Raw genomic sequence first — 17,665 nt, 5'->3', positions numbered from 1 at the left:
TCTGTATTCTTCATCTCTTGCTTCAATGTCAGTGTATTTGTTCTTTGTTCTTAATAGTTCGTTCTTGTTATTGTGAGAAGATTATGATTTTATTAATATGGGCTTGCGAAACGGTGAGGCCCATTGTGAATTTTAGGCCACACATTATGTGTAGTACATCTCGAGTGTGTGTTAATTGTCTGGAGACTGCCGAGACACTCATGCACCACATGCCCGAGGACAAATCTGTCATTCAGGTTTCCTATCTAGTATATATAGACTTGGGAACCGTCGATTATTGGCCTCAGAAAAATAACAAGAACCTGCAACGAGTTCTCTCTTATGTTCTTCATTTTTCCACAATAAGACCAAATGATGAACACTAAGTTATCACTTTCTCAGACCAACATCATTGGTTTCACAATCCGGCTCAACGGTACACGCACTCGAGGTGGACGTTCAAGCATTTCCGCAACTCTCAGCTCAAAGCCAGCCTACTCTAGAGAACTCAAGGTTGCAAAAGAGACAACAAGAACGGAGCCATCCAACAAGAAGAATGCAAGTAACGAAGACAACTTATTGTCGAAAATGGCAATTAATTATCTGTCAAAGACTCTCCAAGACACCGCTGGTTCGTATATCTCCCATCTATTCTTTGAATCTTTTCTTTATTTAAGATAGAGAGGAACAAGCATGTGATATTTTTCTTCAGGGATGAGTAGTAGTAGCAGCAAGAGTAGTGGTTATGATAGCTTAGTGGACACGGCTACTAGGGTTGCTGTTAACTTAAGCATCAAGCAACAGCATGAGCTTGTTCTTGTCGCTTTGGACAGAGCACTTCCAACAGTGATACTCTCCTTGGTAAGTTCTCATGGATTTATGAGATCAAATAGTATGAAAATTTAATAAACAATAACATTTTCTTGCTAAAATTACAGATCAAAATGCTTTTACCACCTTCAAAACTATCAAGAGAGCTGTTCGCTCTATTCACCACAGTATTTTTCGCTTGGCTTGTTGGACCTTCAGAGGTAAGATATATAAACTGCTGCATTAACTCTAAATCCTAAACTTTGCCTTCGTTTATAAGTTGTAACTAACGGAAGTATTTTAATCTGGGAACATTATTAAAAAGGTGAGGGAGACTGAGGTTAATGGAAGAAAAGAGAAGAGTATGGTGTTCATAGAGAAGTGCAGGTTAGGTGTAATCTCTCTATTTGGTCCCATCTGATCACTTAATGTGAGACAAAAATCAGAATCATTCTTCCATAAACAATCATTGCATTACATAAACCACCAGTAACAACACTAATTTCACTACTGAGATTTGTCACTTAATCATGTCTTTTAAACTTTTCAGGTTTCTTGAGCAGACTAATTGTGTTGGTATGTGCACTCACCTTTGTAAAATCCCATCACAAATCTTCATCAAAAACTCACTTGGAATGCCTATCTACATGATGCCCGGTACTAAAAATCTCACTCGTTTACTATAAAGTTGCAATTACTAAAGCAAGAAGATTTAGGTTTTAAATAAAACAGTTGAAATCAAACTTAGTATATGGTAAAAATAGTAGTCTGCACTTCTCACTTGTGGAAGCTTATAAGTTATAAATATTATCTTGAAGGTCCCATTGAGTCACCACTAAGGACACAATTAACTACAAGTAGACCCATTAAGTTTTCAAGATGTATAATGATGGGTGATTATGCTTTCTAAGAAGTCAATGATTTGACTTAAGACACAAGCAATCATTCCCTTTTGTAATTATCACAACACTAATATACATTTGTCTTGAGTGATTTTCCACAGATTTTAATGATCTTAGCTGTAAGATGATGTTTGGTCAGGAGCCTCCAGAGATCAAAGATGATCCTGTAATGAAACAACCATGCTTTCAATTTTGTAAGAATCAAAACCTTTTGGCCAACAAGATAGCTTCTTAAGCAAGGCATTTGAGTATCTTTATCAATGACAATTCTCTGGTTTTTGCAGGCAAATCAAACAGAAGCTATGGTATGAAACACTAGAGCTTGTACAAGGGACATTAAATACAATTGTGATATCAAAAAAAGTATAGTATTTAAGTTTATATTGTAAAGATAAATCGGAGATTACAATTACTTATAGAAGCAAACCTCACATATGCCCTATGATATTGACCCAAGAACATCAAAATTGTTTGAGTTTGCAAAAAAGAATAAGACAATTAGTAAATCTATAAGACCAAGATAAGTTGTAGACAAAAAAAAAGCTGCACAACTGAAGAAGAGCTGCAGAATCAATATTGAGGTGTGTAAGAGTAATTAGGTTGGTTTTGGTTTTGTCTTATATTCATGTGTCCTTGTCTTCCTTCTCTTGAGAATTGCTCCCACATCATCTGTTCTTCCATCAACATTCTCTGTTTCTTCTCCATTTCATTCATCTGCACATATGGTGGCGCCGCAACCACCAATGAAGCTGCAAATGGATCCATCGGTACCGGTCCATTGCTGTTTCCATTGGCCGTTGCTGGTGCAGGTAGTGCCAACATAGTTGCTGTAGTTGATAGTAAATTCATGTTAGATTAGTAGAATGCAAATGGAAACAGAGTAAACAGAGCAAAAGAACAGAGCAAAGTAATATTTCTTTTGAAACCTGCTGGTCTTCCTGCAGAACCAAATGCCATACTGCTTGCACTTCCGCTGGCTCCATAAGCCGTGGAGTTTTGCACAGAAGCGTTTACAGTGCCGTGCTGATACATTCCGTTAAGAAGCAACATATCAAAGCCTCCTCCGAGTTCAGTCTTTTTTCCTGATAAGTTTGTAGCTGATTGCACCAAAGCTGTCTCCCAATCTGCTCCATCATCCTTAAACGCTTCCCATCCGGGACCAGACTCTGAACCTGTACCGCTCGCGTATGGGCCATCGAACAGAGCCAATGCTAAGCTATCTCCAGCTTCTGCAGCTTCACCGCTGCTTATATCCACAAGATCCAGCAAATCACCAACTTCTTCTTTCTTCTCCTCTATTATCACTGGTTCCTCTGCTTCTTCCTCTGTTTTTTCTTCTTCCTCTTCTTTTGGTGGAGGTGCAGGTAAGGCCTTGATCGCATTCATATCTTCTTCCTCCTCGTTTACTTCCTCTGCTCTTGCCTCATCCTCCTCTTCAACAGATTTTGAGTTATCGTTCTGTTCTAAAGCGGTTTTGTCTCTTATAAACTCATCCATGAGAGCAAGCTTCTTCTGTGTTATTTTCTCTATCTCTGGATACTCGGAAGACCTAGCGATCCCCATGTTCTTACACCAAGAATAGAACTGATCTAGCTCTTCAAACTGTTTCGAGACACGACAGAAAATGTCATAGATCTTGATCGAATCAGGAATGTCTAACTCCATAAACCGCTCGATCAAAACCCCCATTATCTCTGTCACATCATAATATATCTGAAAACTCTCCTTCACTATCGGATACAAAGCCACAATCACAACTCTGTTGTTCCTCGCGCCTCCTGTTATGCACATAACTTGTTACGCAAGAAACAAAGCAAAGAACAAGAAAACAAGTGGATGCGGTGTAAGTTGTATATTTTGTACAATGGTCAAAATCTTTATGTGAGGCTTAGTTGTGACTAATATTGATATATATATATATATATATATATATATATATATATACACTATAATTTAGTTTTTATGTCTAACTATACATCATTTGTTGATTTATAAAATTAGATATACAAAAAAGAAATTAGACAAATTTATGAATTTACACTAACATTGTTACTTGATTAAACAAATTTCTATTAATTTTATTTGACTTGAACTAATAACTAAACGATTTAGAACAGTTTAAACGGATTTGAATCGCATATATCGGATTTTTAAAAAATTGTTTCAGCTTGGTTGGCGCCTACACCAATTTCAAGAACATTGATTTTATATTACCTGCTGGACGACAAGCCAAGAAACGGTCAAGAAGTTGCTGCAAATGTTGTACTCTGGTGAAAATTTCCTCTGTTTTCATCTCAGCGGTAGGTTGTGACCTAACCACTATAGCCGTGGAGAGATCAGCCTCCGGGTTGTCTTTCTTGTCTTCCACGGTATCTCCTCCAACGCAGTAAACTCCACGTTTCCCATGTCTCGCTTGCATCCTCAAATCAAGCCTGTCGTCGAGGTACAAGGCGTAAGTCCTTACAAAAGCAGAGTAGTCCCAGGAGTTTGACCTAGAAACATCTCTGAAGTCAGACATGTTGAGGAGTCTGGTCCCACGTCGAGTAGCGAAGAAGATCTCTTGCTCATAGGCTTTGTCTCCTTCTCCTAAGAGACGTTGGATGAGAATCAAGGTTTTGAGAGCAACCGTCCAGCATTTGGTTTTGTTTAGGCGTCTAGAAAGCGTGTTGACGCATGCGTTTATGTAGTTGCGTGAGTAAGAAGTTAGGCTAAGAATCTCTCTTATGTATTTTTCTTCTGCTGGATACTCTTCGTGACGAGTGGCTTTGACGATGGCTACGTCAAGCTCTGATAATGAAGCGCTTCGTCCGTTGACTTTGGCTAGACCGACGCTGGTTTGGTCCTTCACGGCTCCTATGGCTCGTTTAAGTTTACTCGAACTCATATCTTTTGTAATTTATTATAATTTATTTTAATTAATAATGAGAAAAAAGACAAAGAGATGAAGAGAGAAAAGGGAAGAACGAGAGGATTGCTTTATTTTTTGTTCTCGTTTCCTCTCTTCTCCTTTGTGTTCTTTTTGTTTGTTTGTATTCTTCTTTGTGTATGTTGTTTTGTTTTTGTCAATGTAGTTTCTTTGGTGTTCGTTGATTTTTACCATGCAAGTCGCCGAAGTTGTCGGAGATTTTGGCCGGTGTTTAGTAACGCCACGTGACCTTTTTAATTGGTAAACTGAAATTTAGCTCGTCTTTACCATTAATTATGGGAAGGAGGAGATACTGATTAAGGAGTCATTCTCGTTCCTGTGATCTTCGTTTTTTAGCCATGGTACACACTATTTCGATAGTCTTCGGTAGATGAGGTTATATAATTTATAATTAGAATTTGTAATAGCATATGCCATATACTTTGATGAGGCTTTATATACAGTATATGAGTACTATAGCTCATATATATATGAATAAATATCGATCAGCAAGCTAATTAAAATTGTTATGAAAATGTTTTGGACAAGACTTGGGTTCACCCCCTGTGGTGAACCTTCAAATTCACCACCTCTCTAATAACCAATCAAAGTGCCAATTAGACTAATTATAAAATAATTAAAAAAATAAATAATATCATATTTAATAATGCTAATGTCAATATTTAATCCCTAAATTGAAACTATATACCCTAAATCCAAATTCTAAATCCTAAATTTTAAATTATAAACCCAAACTCTATACCCTAAACCCAAATTCTATACCCTAAACCTAAATCTTAAACCCTAAACCCAAACCATAAATCATAAACCAAGAAATCTAAATTTTAAACCCAAAATTATACCCTAAACTCAAGGACCCTAATTCCAAATCCTATAATCTAAAACCAAACCATAAACCCTAAACCCAAGCCGTAGACCCTAAACCCAAACCCTAGACAGTAACCCAAACCATGAACTCTAAATCCAAAATTTAATTCTTAACCTTAAATTTCAAAAGAACAACATCAATATTAATCCAAATATTTAGGGTATAGGGTTTGGATTTTGTATTTACGTTTTGGGTTTAGAATCTAGGATTTGGGTTTAGGGTATAGGTTTGGGTTTATAGTTCAGGTTTTTGGGTTTATGATTTATGGTTTGGGTTTAGGGTATAGAATTTGGGTTTAGGGTATAGAGTTTGGGTTTATAATTTATAATTTAGGGTTTAAAATTTGGATTTAGGGTATAGAGTTTGAGTTTATGGATTAGATATAGTGATATTAGTATTATTAAAATTGACACTATTTATTTTTTTAATTATTTTGATTTTTGAAAAAATTATTTAATATTTTTAATCATTAATCTAGTTGGCACTTTGATTGGTTATTAGAGAAGTGGTGAATTTGAAGGTTCACCATAGGGGGTTTATAGAAAACTGCGGTTTAGTCAGTGTGATATTTGTTCTGCAATATATTTCAAGCAACATCTGAACTTGCTAATCTATATTCAATCGCCCACAAATAATAGTATATCCTATAGTTTTCTGCATAAATTTATATATTAAGAATCTATGATAGAGCTTCGACGATAAAACTCATTTACCCCCAACAAAACCTTTTTTTGAACTGCCCCCAACAAAACATGATTGGCTATACTAACATTTATGTGTGACCCGGCCTCACATAAAAACAAGCAGCCCTTCAAAGTTCTATGGAGGCAATTTACTTTATATACCGCAAGGATCTTGAAATATATATACGATCATGAACAAGGAAAACAACTTTTTTCATGCATGCAAAAGCATTCAAAGAAGAATAAACGTGTAAATTCTTTCAATGTGTGTGTGTGTGAAACGTGGCTTATCTTGGTCTTGCCTTCGTGGAATATTAAACAGCTTTCAAGTACCTTTTCATTTCTCCGCATATACTCATTATTTCCTTGGATATTATTTCATAAATTATTTTAGTATTGGGAAAAAAGTATAAATAGAATTACAATTCAGGAAATGTAAGAGAAAGAAAAGCAAGTTGGTTCAATGTCTAATCACTTCTTCTTATCGAATATGTTCTTGGTAACATACGCCTTCTATCTCTGTTGTTTGTATTATCTAATGATAGTCTATGTCTAGGTCTGAATGCTTTCAGTTTCTTTGTTGGCATAGCTATTGATAAATTAAATGTTCATTATTCGAATTATTCTTATCATTTATGCCTGAAAACATTAGACTAATAATCACATATATTGACATGAACGTCCATAATTAAGTATCAAGTAATCATATATTATTATGCGATTGTCTGGACTCTGGATAGTATATTTGATTAGTTCTCTCTTTTCTTGTCGGTCGAATAATCCGAACGTAGAGAGGCAGCATCTTCTCCCGCTTGTACTATTTAAACGAAAATATGGCTCTTTCGCGGTCTTGATAGCATAATTCCATTTACAATGTATTTAGATTCTTTCTTCCAATAATTAATTAGTATAAACTTCTTGAGAATCGAAAACGAGATAGAATATTTGTTGATTGTGGTTCTTTCTTCAACCTTTTCTCTCGTTATGTCATTTCAATCATGTATAGTATAAGGGACTCCGATCCCAGTATAATTCCGGAAACAAAAATCCTCTATATATACTAATGACTTCGCCCTTGGACCAGAATCAAATTAACCAAATATCACCATTACTTGCACCAAAACACTTACACGCACATCAACGTTCAGACAATAATATATCAATGGAGAAGATATCAAAATTGCTAGAAGACAAGCCAGTGGTGATATTCAGCACGACTTCATGTTGTATGAGCCATACGATCAAGTCGCTTATATCTGGCTACGGTGCGAATCCAACGGTATACGAACTAGATGAGATGTCTAATGGATCGGAGGTCGAACGAGCACTGGCCGAGCTTGGATGCAACCCGACCGTGCCTGCTGTCTTTATAGGGCAACAACTCATAGGTGGTGCACATCAGCTTATGTCTCTTCAAGTCAGGAATCAATTAGGTTCGTTGCTCAGAAGAGCTGGAGCCATATGGATTTAAGAGGCCTTAATCGCAATAAAGAAAGTTAAAAAAAATCGCATTAAAGCTCTTAATGTTTTTTACTTATATATTTCTAGTATAGAGCATGATCAGTGTTTGAAGCATAATATATCTAGTGTTACAAGAAAAAGATTAATGTCACTTTTTCTTTAAAAATACATTAAAAAAATAATTCTATTCAATTCGCTTGTGTAATGCAATAGCAATTGTTAAGAAACAAGATTGTATCTTTTATAATAATATTAACTAGATTTTGACCCGCCCTTAAAAAGGGCGGATATATTTTTTGTTGGAAAATTATTTTACGTAATAAAAATTATGTTTTTGATAACATTATATATTTTAACTTTTTATGAAATTTATTTTAAATTTACTTATATGATTTATTTTTGTTATTTTCAATATGACTAAATTTTAGAAGACTCTATATAATTTTACATGTAATAGATTTATTTAAAGCAAAGTTAAACTTATTTTACACTGACTTTTTTTAATTTAAATAAAATATTTAAATATTTAAATATTAAACTTATCTTCAATACTTTTGTATTGAAAAATTCATTTGTGCGTTTCAAAATATTCTCTATAATTTTATTAAATTATTTTATGTGATTTAGTTTTTATTTCAAATAAAACTATTGTTTAAGGAGTTGAAATAATTCATACCCGTATTATGATTTTGTTAATTTAATCATTTGTTATTTCAAATTGACTTTATTTGAGGTTTTATTTAATAAATGCTTTCAAATAATTAATAATGTGAAAGATTTTTTGGAAAGATATGATTCAAATATTCAAGAAACAAAATTTTCAAAAAGGCAAAGAACTGAATTATATTAAATACTCTTTAATATAATTACAAAATAATGACTTTTGATTAATTTCAAATAATGCTTGGAAAAAAGTACAAGAAATTTTTGTAATTACTTAGAAATTTTATGAGTAGATTCATAAACAGTCATCTGCTTTAATAGTATAAATTAGATTTTGATCCACCCTTAAAAAGGGCGGGTATATTTTTTGTAAGAAATTATTTTACGTAATAAAAGTTATGATTTTTTATAAATTATATATTTTTAACTTTTTATGAAATTTATCTTAAATTTACTTATATGACTAAATTTAGAAGACTCTAAATAATTGTAACCCGTAATATGATTTTATTTATTTAAACCGAAGTTAAATTTTATTTTATACTGTTTTTCTTTAATTTAAATAAAATATTTTATATCTTCAGCACTCTTGTATTGAAAAATTCATTTGTGCGATTCAAAACATTTTTATATAATTTTATTAAATTTAGTTTTTGTAGTTTAGTTGTTATTGTTTATATCTTTAATGGATAAAATATATAAATTAGCTCCAAAAAGAAAAACGAATTTAAATGATTTTGATTAGATAAATGATTAAAATTAATAATTAATAATACTAATAATTATCCAAAATCAAAAAAAATAAAAATAAAAATATAACTATATATATTGTGTTATTATCCAAAAATATATTTTAATAAATTTAAAAAAACACATAAGTAAATATTAATCAAGTAAGATCATCAATTTTATATTATTGAAAAGATAATATTGAGTGATTGCCAAGATTTATTTATTAATAATGAATATATATACATAAGATTTTTAAAAAAATCATAATACATAAAATATTTCAAATGAAAACAAAATTATTTATTATTATAGTATTAGTGATTAAAATTAGTAATTAATAAAACAAAGAATTGTCCAAAATCTAAAAATTATATTTTAAATAAAAATAATAATTCTTATATATATTGTGTTGATATCCAAAAAAATATCTTTTAGTAAAAAGTTAAAAACTTAAAAAACAGAAAACACAGAACTAAATATTAATCAAGTAAAATCATTAATCTTATTATATAAAGCTTGCTTCTTCAAAATTACTAATTAACATGATCGCGACACGTGTCATTAAAATTTTTAAGATTGCGACATGTGTTAATCTAAACTATAATTAAAAATATATATTAAGATAATAACAAAAAAAAATTTTGTTAAAAAAGTAATTGTAAGTATATCTAATAGTAATTTTCCATTTTAAAATCCTAAACAAAACATAGTTGCAAATAATTATTTGATAGTAATTTTCTTTTTAATATTTTTAAAGAGGTTAAAATTCATAATGATATAAAATATATATACTAAGATAACAAAAAAACGAATTTTGAAATAATTAGTTTTAAAATTGATTTAATAGTAAAAAAGAAATTTTGAAAAATACTTAATAATATTCTAAAATTACTTAATAGGAAAATTGGTTCTTCAAAGTTGTTAATTAACATGATTGTGACACATGACAATTATACATTTAAAATTGTGATATGTGTTAAACTACTTCATAATTTTAAAAATATATATAAGATAATAAAAAAAATTTTGGTGAAATTAATTATATAGTCAATTTCCATTTTAAAAATCTTAAACAAAATATTATTTAATAGTAATTTCCTTTTTAAATAAAATAAAAACAAAAAACGAATATATACTAAAACAATAATATATACTAAAACAATAATATTTAGAATATATCATGAATAAAACAATATATACTAAGAAAATAAAAACAAAAACGAATTTTGAAATTATTTAAGGGTAAAAAGAAAATTTAAAAATTACTTAATAATATTATTTTAGAACTATTATTTGATAGTAATTTTTTCTTAATATTTTGAAGTTGTGTTAGAATATCTCATGATTAAAAATATATATACTAATAAAATTAAAAGAAATTGAAGAAATAATTTTCGTTAATTTAATAGTAAATTTTAATTTAAAAATATTTAATTGTATAATTTAATTTTAAAAATTATTTAATAGTAATATTTAGAAAATTTCCTTTTTACAAATTTTAAAGAAGAGAAGTTTGTAAAATAACTTATTTAATACTAATTTTCTTTTTCCAAAATCCAAAAAAAGATAATTGTAAGAGATTATTTGATATTAATTTCCTTATAAAATTTTGACATTTGTTAAAATATCTTATGATTAATAAAATATATAGGAAGATAATAAAAACAATTTGTGTTTTAAAAAGTAATTTTTTGCAGGATTGAGCAAGAAAAATATTTGGTGAGTTTTCTTGCATGTTCTTTCACATCTTCGTGTGTTATCTTTTTTTTTTGTGTCACATGAGAAAATAATTAGATATCCCGATCTTCACATTAAACTGACGTTGAACTTTTTCTAAAAAGAATATAATTGTCATGCTATTATACATTAGTTATTGTTACAATTATACTTAGTCGTTTGAACATATAGATGTAGTGGTGAACATGAATCGGATATCCGGATTTTTGGAGATATTCTAATCCGATCCATTTTGTTATAATAATCAATTATTTGATCCAATTCGATCTGTAGCCACACGAATATTCGGTGCTCCGGATATTCAGATAATTTTAGATTTTTGACTGGATATCCGATTCGATCCGCAAAAATAAATTAAAATTAGTAAATAAATCATAAATTCCAAATATAAGATAAAATAATAATAACATTTTATTACAAAAATAAAAATTTATTACTTTTAAAATTCTAATAAATAACTTAATAAATTTATTAAAATTTACTAGAAAACTTATACAATATAATATTTATATAAATTATTTATATACATATACGTCTTTACATACATGTATATGTATTCATATAACGGATCAGATCAGATATTCATTCTTAATAATATTGGTATTTTTTTATTTGCTTAGTTTCTTACAGATATTGCATATAAGTATTTTCTTTGCTTTGTAGAGTTACATATATTTGAAATTTCGGTTCATCAAAACAGATAAAATCAAAATTTACGGATATTTTGTCCAACTGTTATGGTATTGTGACTAAGTTAGTGTGACTATTATGCTTATATGTGATTATGATTATGTGTGTTTATTTTTATCAACATATAAAAATTGGTTATGTTGTTGTAGATCATGCTACTATGAAATTTAAATCAAAGAGAACGATTTTCCAATGGATTGTTGTAGGTCATGCTATTAAGGAATTTAAATAAAAAATGAAGACTGTCCAATAGAATAGCGTTATGGATAACTCGCCTATACAATATGAATATTGATGCCGAAATCCTAACCGGAATTTATGTGGAAAAACAGATTTGTATTCTTAGAATAAGTCTCATACCTACATATGCAAGATGACCTTTCAAAATGAAAAGACTTCAATTTTCTATAAGAGTGTTCTATGAAATGACTATCAATCAGAACTAAGGTCAAAGCTTAAAAAGTTGGTCTATTTGTCAAGTTCAGTCTTACAATTATATGTCGCACTATCAAAAGTCACTACAACTGGAGAATTTCAAATTTGTAAAACATACTGACAATGGTGTTTTACAAAATATTGTATATAGAAAAAGATGTTAAAGTCACACCATGAATGTTAAAGTAAATAAATTTAATGTTTTATCTAGAAATATATTCGATATTTAGCTGACTATCGATAAAAAATATTGACTGGTGTTATATAATATTAATATTTTTAATTGTGTCGTTTTTAGTTTTCTTACACAATATAAACAATATAAAGAGTTCACAGTTCTATATATTTCAATTAACTATAGCTAATATTATTTTGAAAAATTATAAAAAGTGAAGTATTTATTAAAAATATAAATATCAATGTACTATTTAAAACACAATTATTATTAAAATAGAATATCAATAAAAAATTATGTAAGAAAACAGATTATTGTTATTAAAATGTCACCAATATATACTGAAAATCCAAGAACTAACGTGAGAAAAATATTTCCAACTTTTTTATGTGTTCGTGAATTAAAACATCAAATAAAACCCGTGCAACGCACGGGTCCATATCTAGTTTTATATAATTGAAAGTTAATATTGAGTGATTTCTAATATTTATTTATTAATAATGAATGTATATACATAAGATTTTTTTTAAAAAAAATCATAATACATAAAAAATTTCAAATGAAAACATAAACAATAATTTATTATTATAGTATTTTAATTAGTAAGGAATTTATTAATAAGTAATTTTAAATGTTTACCCGAAAACATATTATTAATTGGTATCATATTTTATATAGCTTTGTTGTGATTATAAATTTATAATGCCTTGCGTATTTGTGTGAAAATTTGTTAAATTTGACTATGTTAATTACACACTTATCGGGTTAGAGAAATTTAGAATTTACTAACATTACACATTCACCTATTATTCAAGAAAAGAGTGTTTTATATATGAGATAATGAATCAAACATATGTGTTGTCGGATAGTACGATGGATTAGAAAATGTGCTAAGTAACTCGGACTAGAAACCTGCAAATTCAGATAAGTTATTATAGATTTAAAAATGTGTTAAGTACTCCAAATTCGAAATTTCTGTGATTAGTTTGGGTCTTCGCCCTATTTAGATTACCAAAATAATAATAATATAGAGAAATTATTAAAACAGTTGAGTTTACAATTTCCATATTTTTATGTATTATTTGAGTCATCAGGCGTCATAATAAATGTAATGTATGTTCTTGTAAGTTGCAACATGCAGATTTGGTACAAGTCAATGGCAAATACTAGACAAAACCCATCGCTCACATTTCACAAAACACAATTATATCAAGCTATACATACACACTGAAACCACAAATCAAACCCTCCAACGACAAAGTATATAATCATTCACTATACAAAGTGAATCAAAATATTGAATTTTGAAGACTTGTTTCTTAAATCAAGAAACCGAGTGTCGTCTTTTTCTCTGAAACAAGAAACGGCTGTCAGTACTTGCCTTTCCCTTCAAGGAAGGTTTAAGACTACTGAAGCTAAAAAGAGAATTGAGTTTGCTTATCTTTTTAGCAAATGATTTGAAAAGCTTAGCCCCTGGATTGGTTTTAACGAGTTCTTGTCTAATAGAGATATGATCTTTCTCTAGATCCGTTAATCTCATCCTCATCCTTGCAACTTCAAGCTTTAGCTCTCTGTTTTCTCTCCTCACCGACGCATAGTTATCTCTTGGTGATATCGCTCCACTTCCTTGTGATTCAAGTCAACCAAACAAACAACCATAAATTAGGTCAAACGTCTAAATGCTAAATCATCATATTATATATAATAGTATACTATATATTATACATTTCAGAGGGGTCATAAATAGCATTACCTGCTCCACTCCCTGCCCGTTGAGGAAACTGATGATAGTTACCACTGAACAGAAACTGAGTAGGACTAATGCTACTGCTCATTGCGTTTCTGAGTCTGATCTGCTCAAAGTACAATACTTGTACCGCCATTTGTACCGGTAGCCTCTCGTTTTGCGCTGCATGGCTACAAGCTTCTTGTGATAGTTTCTGTGAATCTATCGTCTTACATAGACGATAACGCTCTGAATCCTTTATATTCGGATGAACCTGCAGTAAATAAACATATGTATAAGTTTATTGTTTTATTTTTGATTAAACAGGAGCCGAAGCCCGACTAATTCTGCTCATGTGCCGTCTGTCTAACTACACGTGGAGCTAGCAATTTCGCACTGCATGACGGCTTTTTATCCAGTGGAAACCACTAGATCACCATCGAGTGGTTTATAAGTTTAATATTGAGAGGGTTGAAAGTGAAAGGAGTTTTTACTTTGAGGTAGATGTCAACGGCTCGATAAAGACCATCACTGATGATACGAGCATGATCTGGTAAGAGCTCTGCTAAAGCTATGAACTTTGACGTTGTCAGATTCGTATCCAAAGCTATCTCTGCTAGATAGTTATCCATCAGCTTCGATACTTTCAAGATGGAGCTCTGTTTTGGAGAACCAGGACTGTCGAAATCGAAAATCATCTCTGTTTCATCACCAAACCGATTACGATGATGTCGATCTTCTTCTTCATCATCGTCTTCTTCTAGGTTTAAGAATATAGAAAAGATTCTCAAGATAGAATCAATGTCATACATCGTGTTGTTGGCTCCGTTAGGGTTTGTCGGAATCAAGACATCTTCGAGGATGGCTTGGTCTAGCTGAAGACCGATCCTTCTCTCTAAGTCTGATCTACATGATCCTGAAGAAGCAGATGATGATGACGTAGTCATTTCCATTTTGAGAAGACTTGAAAGGAACGCCATTGGAACAGAGCTTTTTCTTCCTTGTGTAGGAAGTAACCTAACGATTGTTTCTACAATCAATCTCTGTTTCTTCTTTGATTCAAAATCAACAACCCTTTCTTTCTCCAGCTTTGTGTCCCTAACTATTAGCCCTTGAAGAGACTTATTCGTGTAACTGATAAGAATCTTGCTGATCACGTCTTGTCTCAGCCCTTTAGACCTAACCGCAGAGACAACTCTCTGGAAGAAATCAAGATTCAAAACTGCTACTGACTTCCCCCACCAGTCTAACGGAGTCTCTGGTTCCATATTCGTACCCGAAAACGTATAATCGAGCTTTAGTAGACCCGAGGTGAGCTGCTCTTTGCAGGCGTTGTTGGCGATAGCTATGACTAAACGATTCACCAAGTTGAGATCTTCAGAGACTGGGACAAGGGCTTCACAGTGATGTAGAACGAGGATGGAGTTCGAGATACTAGGGAGGACCGTTTCTTTGAAGAAATTTTCTGTTTTGATAGCGAGATTGTCCTCTGAAAAATCCTCTGTCATCTCTAGGTAATGAGATGCACAACGAAGCTTAGCTACGTTAAGAAGATTGATATCAATGTTGATTCCATAGCAGAACTTAGCTGCTAGCTCGAAAGCCTCAGATCCTCCGGGAACACTCGAGAGACAAATACTCGAAGTTTTCGAATCCGTAAGAAGCTTCCGGATCTTTCCACTCCGAGACACCAGAGGAAACTGAGAATACCAAACCAACAAGCAAAAAAAGTTCAAAACTATATAGCTCAAGAACAGAGGATCCTCTGTTTTGGCATAGATGCTCTGTTTTTAGGTTTTGTGTTTGTTATTCTTTTACCTTATGAAGACAGAAACTTGAAGATCCAACTTGAACTGTAAGATCACTAGAGACTTCAGATATTGGCCTGCAAGAACAGATAAACAAAACTCATTAAGTTTCTGAGATTTTACAATAATGATCTGTAATTTATTGAAGCACAAGATCTGTGTGGACTTGAACTTGATGATCATGTAAGAACTGCTTGTGGATTCCATGACTCCAACGCTAAGATTCTAGGATAAGGAAACAGTAACTCTATCATCTAAAATAGTGTGTGTTTTTCCTGGTTCTGAACGCCATTTTTAGATTCACAGGCGAGACATGTAAAAGGTTATGTCAGCATCAAACTTTTCAAATGAAGACAGAACCAGATGAATTGTTAATGTACGGACATGTTCCACATAGATACAAAAAAAAGGATGAAATTATTGGTGTTAATGAACAGTAAGAGACTTTGACAATAAATGATTTGTGGCTACAAAGATTCACATGACATACAAAGATTTTGATCTTGTAGCTAAAATTTCATGAGAAAGAACAAATCTCTTATTCGTTTTTCCTGACGTGTTCCTAGTGAATGCAGACAAAACTAAAAATGATAATCATAATTACAATACTATATATTACCATTCAGAGGCATGCCTGATGCTTGAGTTCAGACGAAACCCTCGCTTTCCTGTGAAAGTTGGTTTCAGTTCTCCAACTGTAGGAAGTCCCATCTCTGTCTCTCTCTGTCTTTACAGAAGAAGAATTGCCGTTGTAAATTGCAGGGAATGTACGTAGTTAATGATGCAAAAAGGTACACAAAAGAGTTTTGATATCTTAGGTTAATTAATCTGTTAATTACGTGTAAAGCTGAGGTCATTATTATCACAGATGAAATTAAGTTAGGGAAATAAATGAATGTACATACATAAATTGCTAGTAGTGTCCCTTGATGCATTTCAATCTCATTATTATGGTCTAAGGTATCTATTTATGTTCTTGTTTTTTTTTTTGCTCTTGTTGATTGTATGGTAATCGTAATGATGCCTTCTAATTTCATGATTATGTGCACTCATGTTTACCTTCAATATTAACCGAAATCAAAACTTCATTTTATATTCTCTGCTAAAGAGTCACCGATAAGCTTTTTTAAGCCTATTTACAATCAGTAGCCATATTAAAACGATTTTTAACAGCAAAAAAAAAAATGCTGCATAGTGTTTATCTACTAATATGATAATATCCAGTGGTGGATTTCTTTTGTAATGTAAAGTTTTATTTAAAAGACAGTATTGTGTCATGTGAATTATTTGGTGTGACCAAGCTTTAAGCTCACTCCATGCTTTATTCTGAATATGTATTATTTAGGTGTGGTCCAGAAAAATGTTATTTGCTTTGGTTATGAAAATTAAAGAAAAAAAAATGAAACAGAAAAGCGGTAGTGATTCCTAGTGATTACACCGATTGAGATTTATACTTAGCTTTAAGGCTGTTAATGTAATGATGCTAGGCTGATCGATATATTAATCTCGAGTCCCTCGAAACATAATATATATGATCTTATGGTAATTATGGCAAATTAATCTATGTTGGATTAGTCACAGTACAAATGTTAAGCTTTTGTGGGTTTGATTGTGTAAGGTTGACCAATTGATTAATGGTATTACAAATAACTAGGAAACGAATCCGCGCATTTGCGCGGACATATAAATACTTTACTAAAAATTTAAATTATTTTTGAAATATTAATAATATATATCTAATATTTATATTTTGTACTTATTCATTTCTATTTCATTTATCTCACATATTTATCAACTCTTTTTATTATACACAAAATTTTCGAGATATATTATATATGTACATATTATATGATGAAAATAGAATGCTAAAATAGTTTAAAAGTTCTAAAAAACAAAAAAAATATAATTTTAAAACAAGCATATAAATACTTTACTAAAAATATAAATTATTTTTTGAAATATTAATAATATATATCTAATATTTATATTTATTACTTATTCATTTCTATTTCACTTATCTCACATATTTATCAACTCTTTTTATCGTACACAAAATTGGCGAGATATATT

The 17,665-nt window shown here is 30.9% G+C and overlaps 4 protein-coding genes across 6 annotated transcripts; 2 read left to right on the top strand and 2 right to left on the bottom strand.

The window, feature by feature from the left end:
* The first annotated feature begins 270 nt into the window (after window positions 1-270).
* On the top strand, window positions 271-2,131 carry LOC108861281 (beta-carotene isomerase D27, chloroplastic). Of its 2 annotated transcripts, XM_018635119.2 has the most exons (7): window positions 272-610; window positions 692-840; window positions 918-1,010; window positions 1,115-1,176; window positions 1,340-1,446; window positions 1,793-1,885; window positions 1,976-2,131. In XM_018635119.2, exons 1-7 carry the CDS (start codon window positions 352-354, stop codon window positions 2,008-2,010), a joined length of 798 nt encoding a protein of 265 aa, XP_018490621.1. In that variant the 5' UTR covers window positions 272-351; the 3' UTR covers window positions 2,011-2,131. The 2 variants fall into 2 exon arrangements, with proteins under 2 accessions (XP_018490622.1, XP_018490621.1); XM_018635120.2 differs by lacking the exons at window positions 1,793-1,885; window positions 1,976-2,131 and having other exon boundaries at window positions 271-610; window positions 1,115-1,219.
* Window positions 2,044-4,739, bottom strand: LOC108861280 (putative clathrin assembly protein At1g03050). The gene is made up of 3 exons (XM_018635117.2): window positions 3,906-4,739; window positions 2,618-3,469; window positions 2,044-2,518 (listed from the first exon to the last, which is right to left on the bottom strand). Exons 1-3 carry the CDS (start codon window positions 4,573-4,575, stop codon window positions 2,262-2,264), a joined length of 1,779 nt encoding a protein of 592 aa, XP_018490619.1. The 5' UTR covers window positions 4,576-4,739; the 3' UTR covers window positions 2,044-2,261.
* Window positions 4,740-7,301: 2,562 nt separating this feature from the next.
* Window positions 7,302-7,805, top strand: LOC108860246 (monothiol glutaredoxin-S1-like). The gene has a single exon (XM_018634147.2). The coding sequence runs from the start codon at window positions 7,331-7,333 to the stop codon at window positions 7,637-7,639; it is 309 nt and encodes a 102-aa protein (XP_018489649.1). The 5' UTR covers window positions 7,302-7,330; the 3' UTR covers window positions 7,640-7,805.
* Window positions 7,806-13,158: 5,353 nt separating this feature from the next.
* LOC108857445 (BTB/POZ domain-containing protein At1g03010) lies at window positions 13,159-15,925 on the bottom strand. 2 transcript variants are annotated; one of them, XM_018631433.2, is made up of 5 exons: window positions 15,762-15,925; window positions 15,606-15,672; window positions 14,282-15,487; window positions 13,815-14,061; window positions 13,159-13,687 (listed from the first exon to the last, which is right to left on the bottom strand). In XM_018631433.2, exons 1-5 carry the CDS (start codon window positions 15,800-15,802, stop codon window positions 13,386-13,388), a joined length of 1,863 nt encoding a protein of 620 aa, XP_018486935.1. In that variant the 5' UTR covers window positions 15,803-15,925; the 3' UTR covers window positions 13,159-13,385. The 2 variants fall into 2 exon arrangements, with proteins under 2 accessions (XP_018486935.1, XP_018486936.1); XM_018631434.2 differs by having other exon boundaries at window positions 15,768-15,925.
* Between the last annotated feature and the right edge of the window lie 1,740 nt (window positions 15,926-17,665).

The sequence above is a fragment of the Raphanus sativus genome, chromosome 5 (assembly GCF_000801105.2).
Source record: "Raphanus sativus cultivar WK10039 chromosome 5, ASM80110v3, whole genome shotgun sequence".
Taxonomy (NCBI): Eukaryota; Viridiplantae; Streptophyta; class Magnoliopsida; order Brassicales; family Brassicaceae; genus Raphanus; species Raphanus sativus.
Note: the sequence above shows the minus strand (reverse complement) of the source record. Positions and strands in the feature narration are given on the sequence as shown.

What these genes read in the sequence shown, in the direction of transcription:
- LOC108861281 (XM_018635119.2), top strand. Translation starts at nt 352, where the DNA reads ATGATGAACACTAAGTTATCACTTTCTCAGACCAACATCATTGGTTTC. An exon ending in GGCTTGTTGGACCTTCAGAG is followed by an intron (nt 1,011 to 1,114) that starts GTAAGATATATA and finishes ATTATTAAAAAG; the next exon opens with GTGAGGGAGACTGAGGTTAA. An exon ending in GTGTTCATAGAGAAGTGCAG is followed by an intron (nt 1,177 to 1,339) that starts GTTAGGTGTAAT and finishes TAAACTTTTCAG; the next exon opens with GTTTCTTGAGCAGACTAATT.
- LOC108861280 (XM_018635117.2), bottom strand. Translation starts at nt 4,575, where the DNA reads ATGAGTTCGAGTAAACTTAAACGAGCCATAGGAGCCGTGAAGGACCAA. An exon ending in CTTGGCTTGTCGTCCAGCAG is followed by an intron (nt 3,470 to 3,905) that starts GTAATATAAAAT and finishes TGTGCATAACAG; the next exon opens with GAGGCGCGAGGAACAACAGA. An exon ending in TTCTGCAGGAAGACCAGCAG is followed by an intron (nt 2,519 to 2,617) that starts GTTTCAAAAGAA and finishes TATCAACTACAG; the next exon opens with CAACTATGTTGGCACTACCT.
- LOC108860246 (XM_018634147.2), top strand. Translation starts at nt 7,331, where the DNA reads ATGGAGAAGATATCAAAATTGCTAGAAGACAAGCCAGTGGTGATATTC.
- LOC108857445 (XM_018631433.2), bottom strand. Translation starts at nt 15,802, where the DNA reads ATGGAATCCACAAGCAGTTCTTACATGATCATCAAGTTCAA. An exon ending in CCGTTGACATCTACCTCAAA is followed by an intron (nt 14,062 to 14,281) that starts GTAAAAACTCCT and finishes TATTTACTGCAG; the next exon opens with GTTCATCCGAATATAAAGGA. An exon ending in ACGGGCAGGGAGTGGAGCAG is followed by an intron (nt 13,688 to 13,814) that starts GTAATGCTATTT and finishes TTGAATCACAAG; the next exon opens with GAAGTGGAGCGATATCACCA.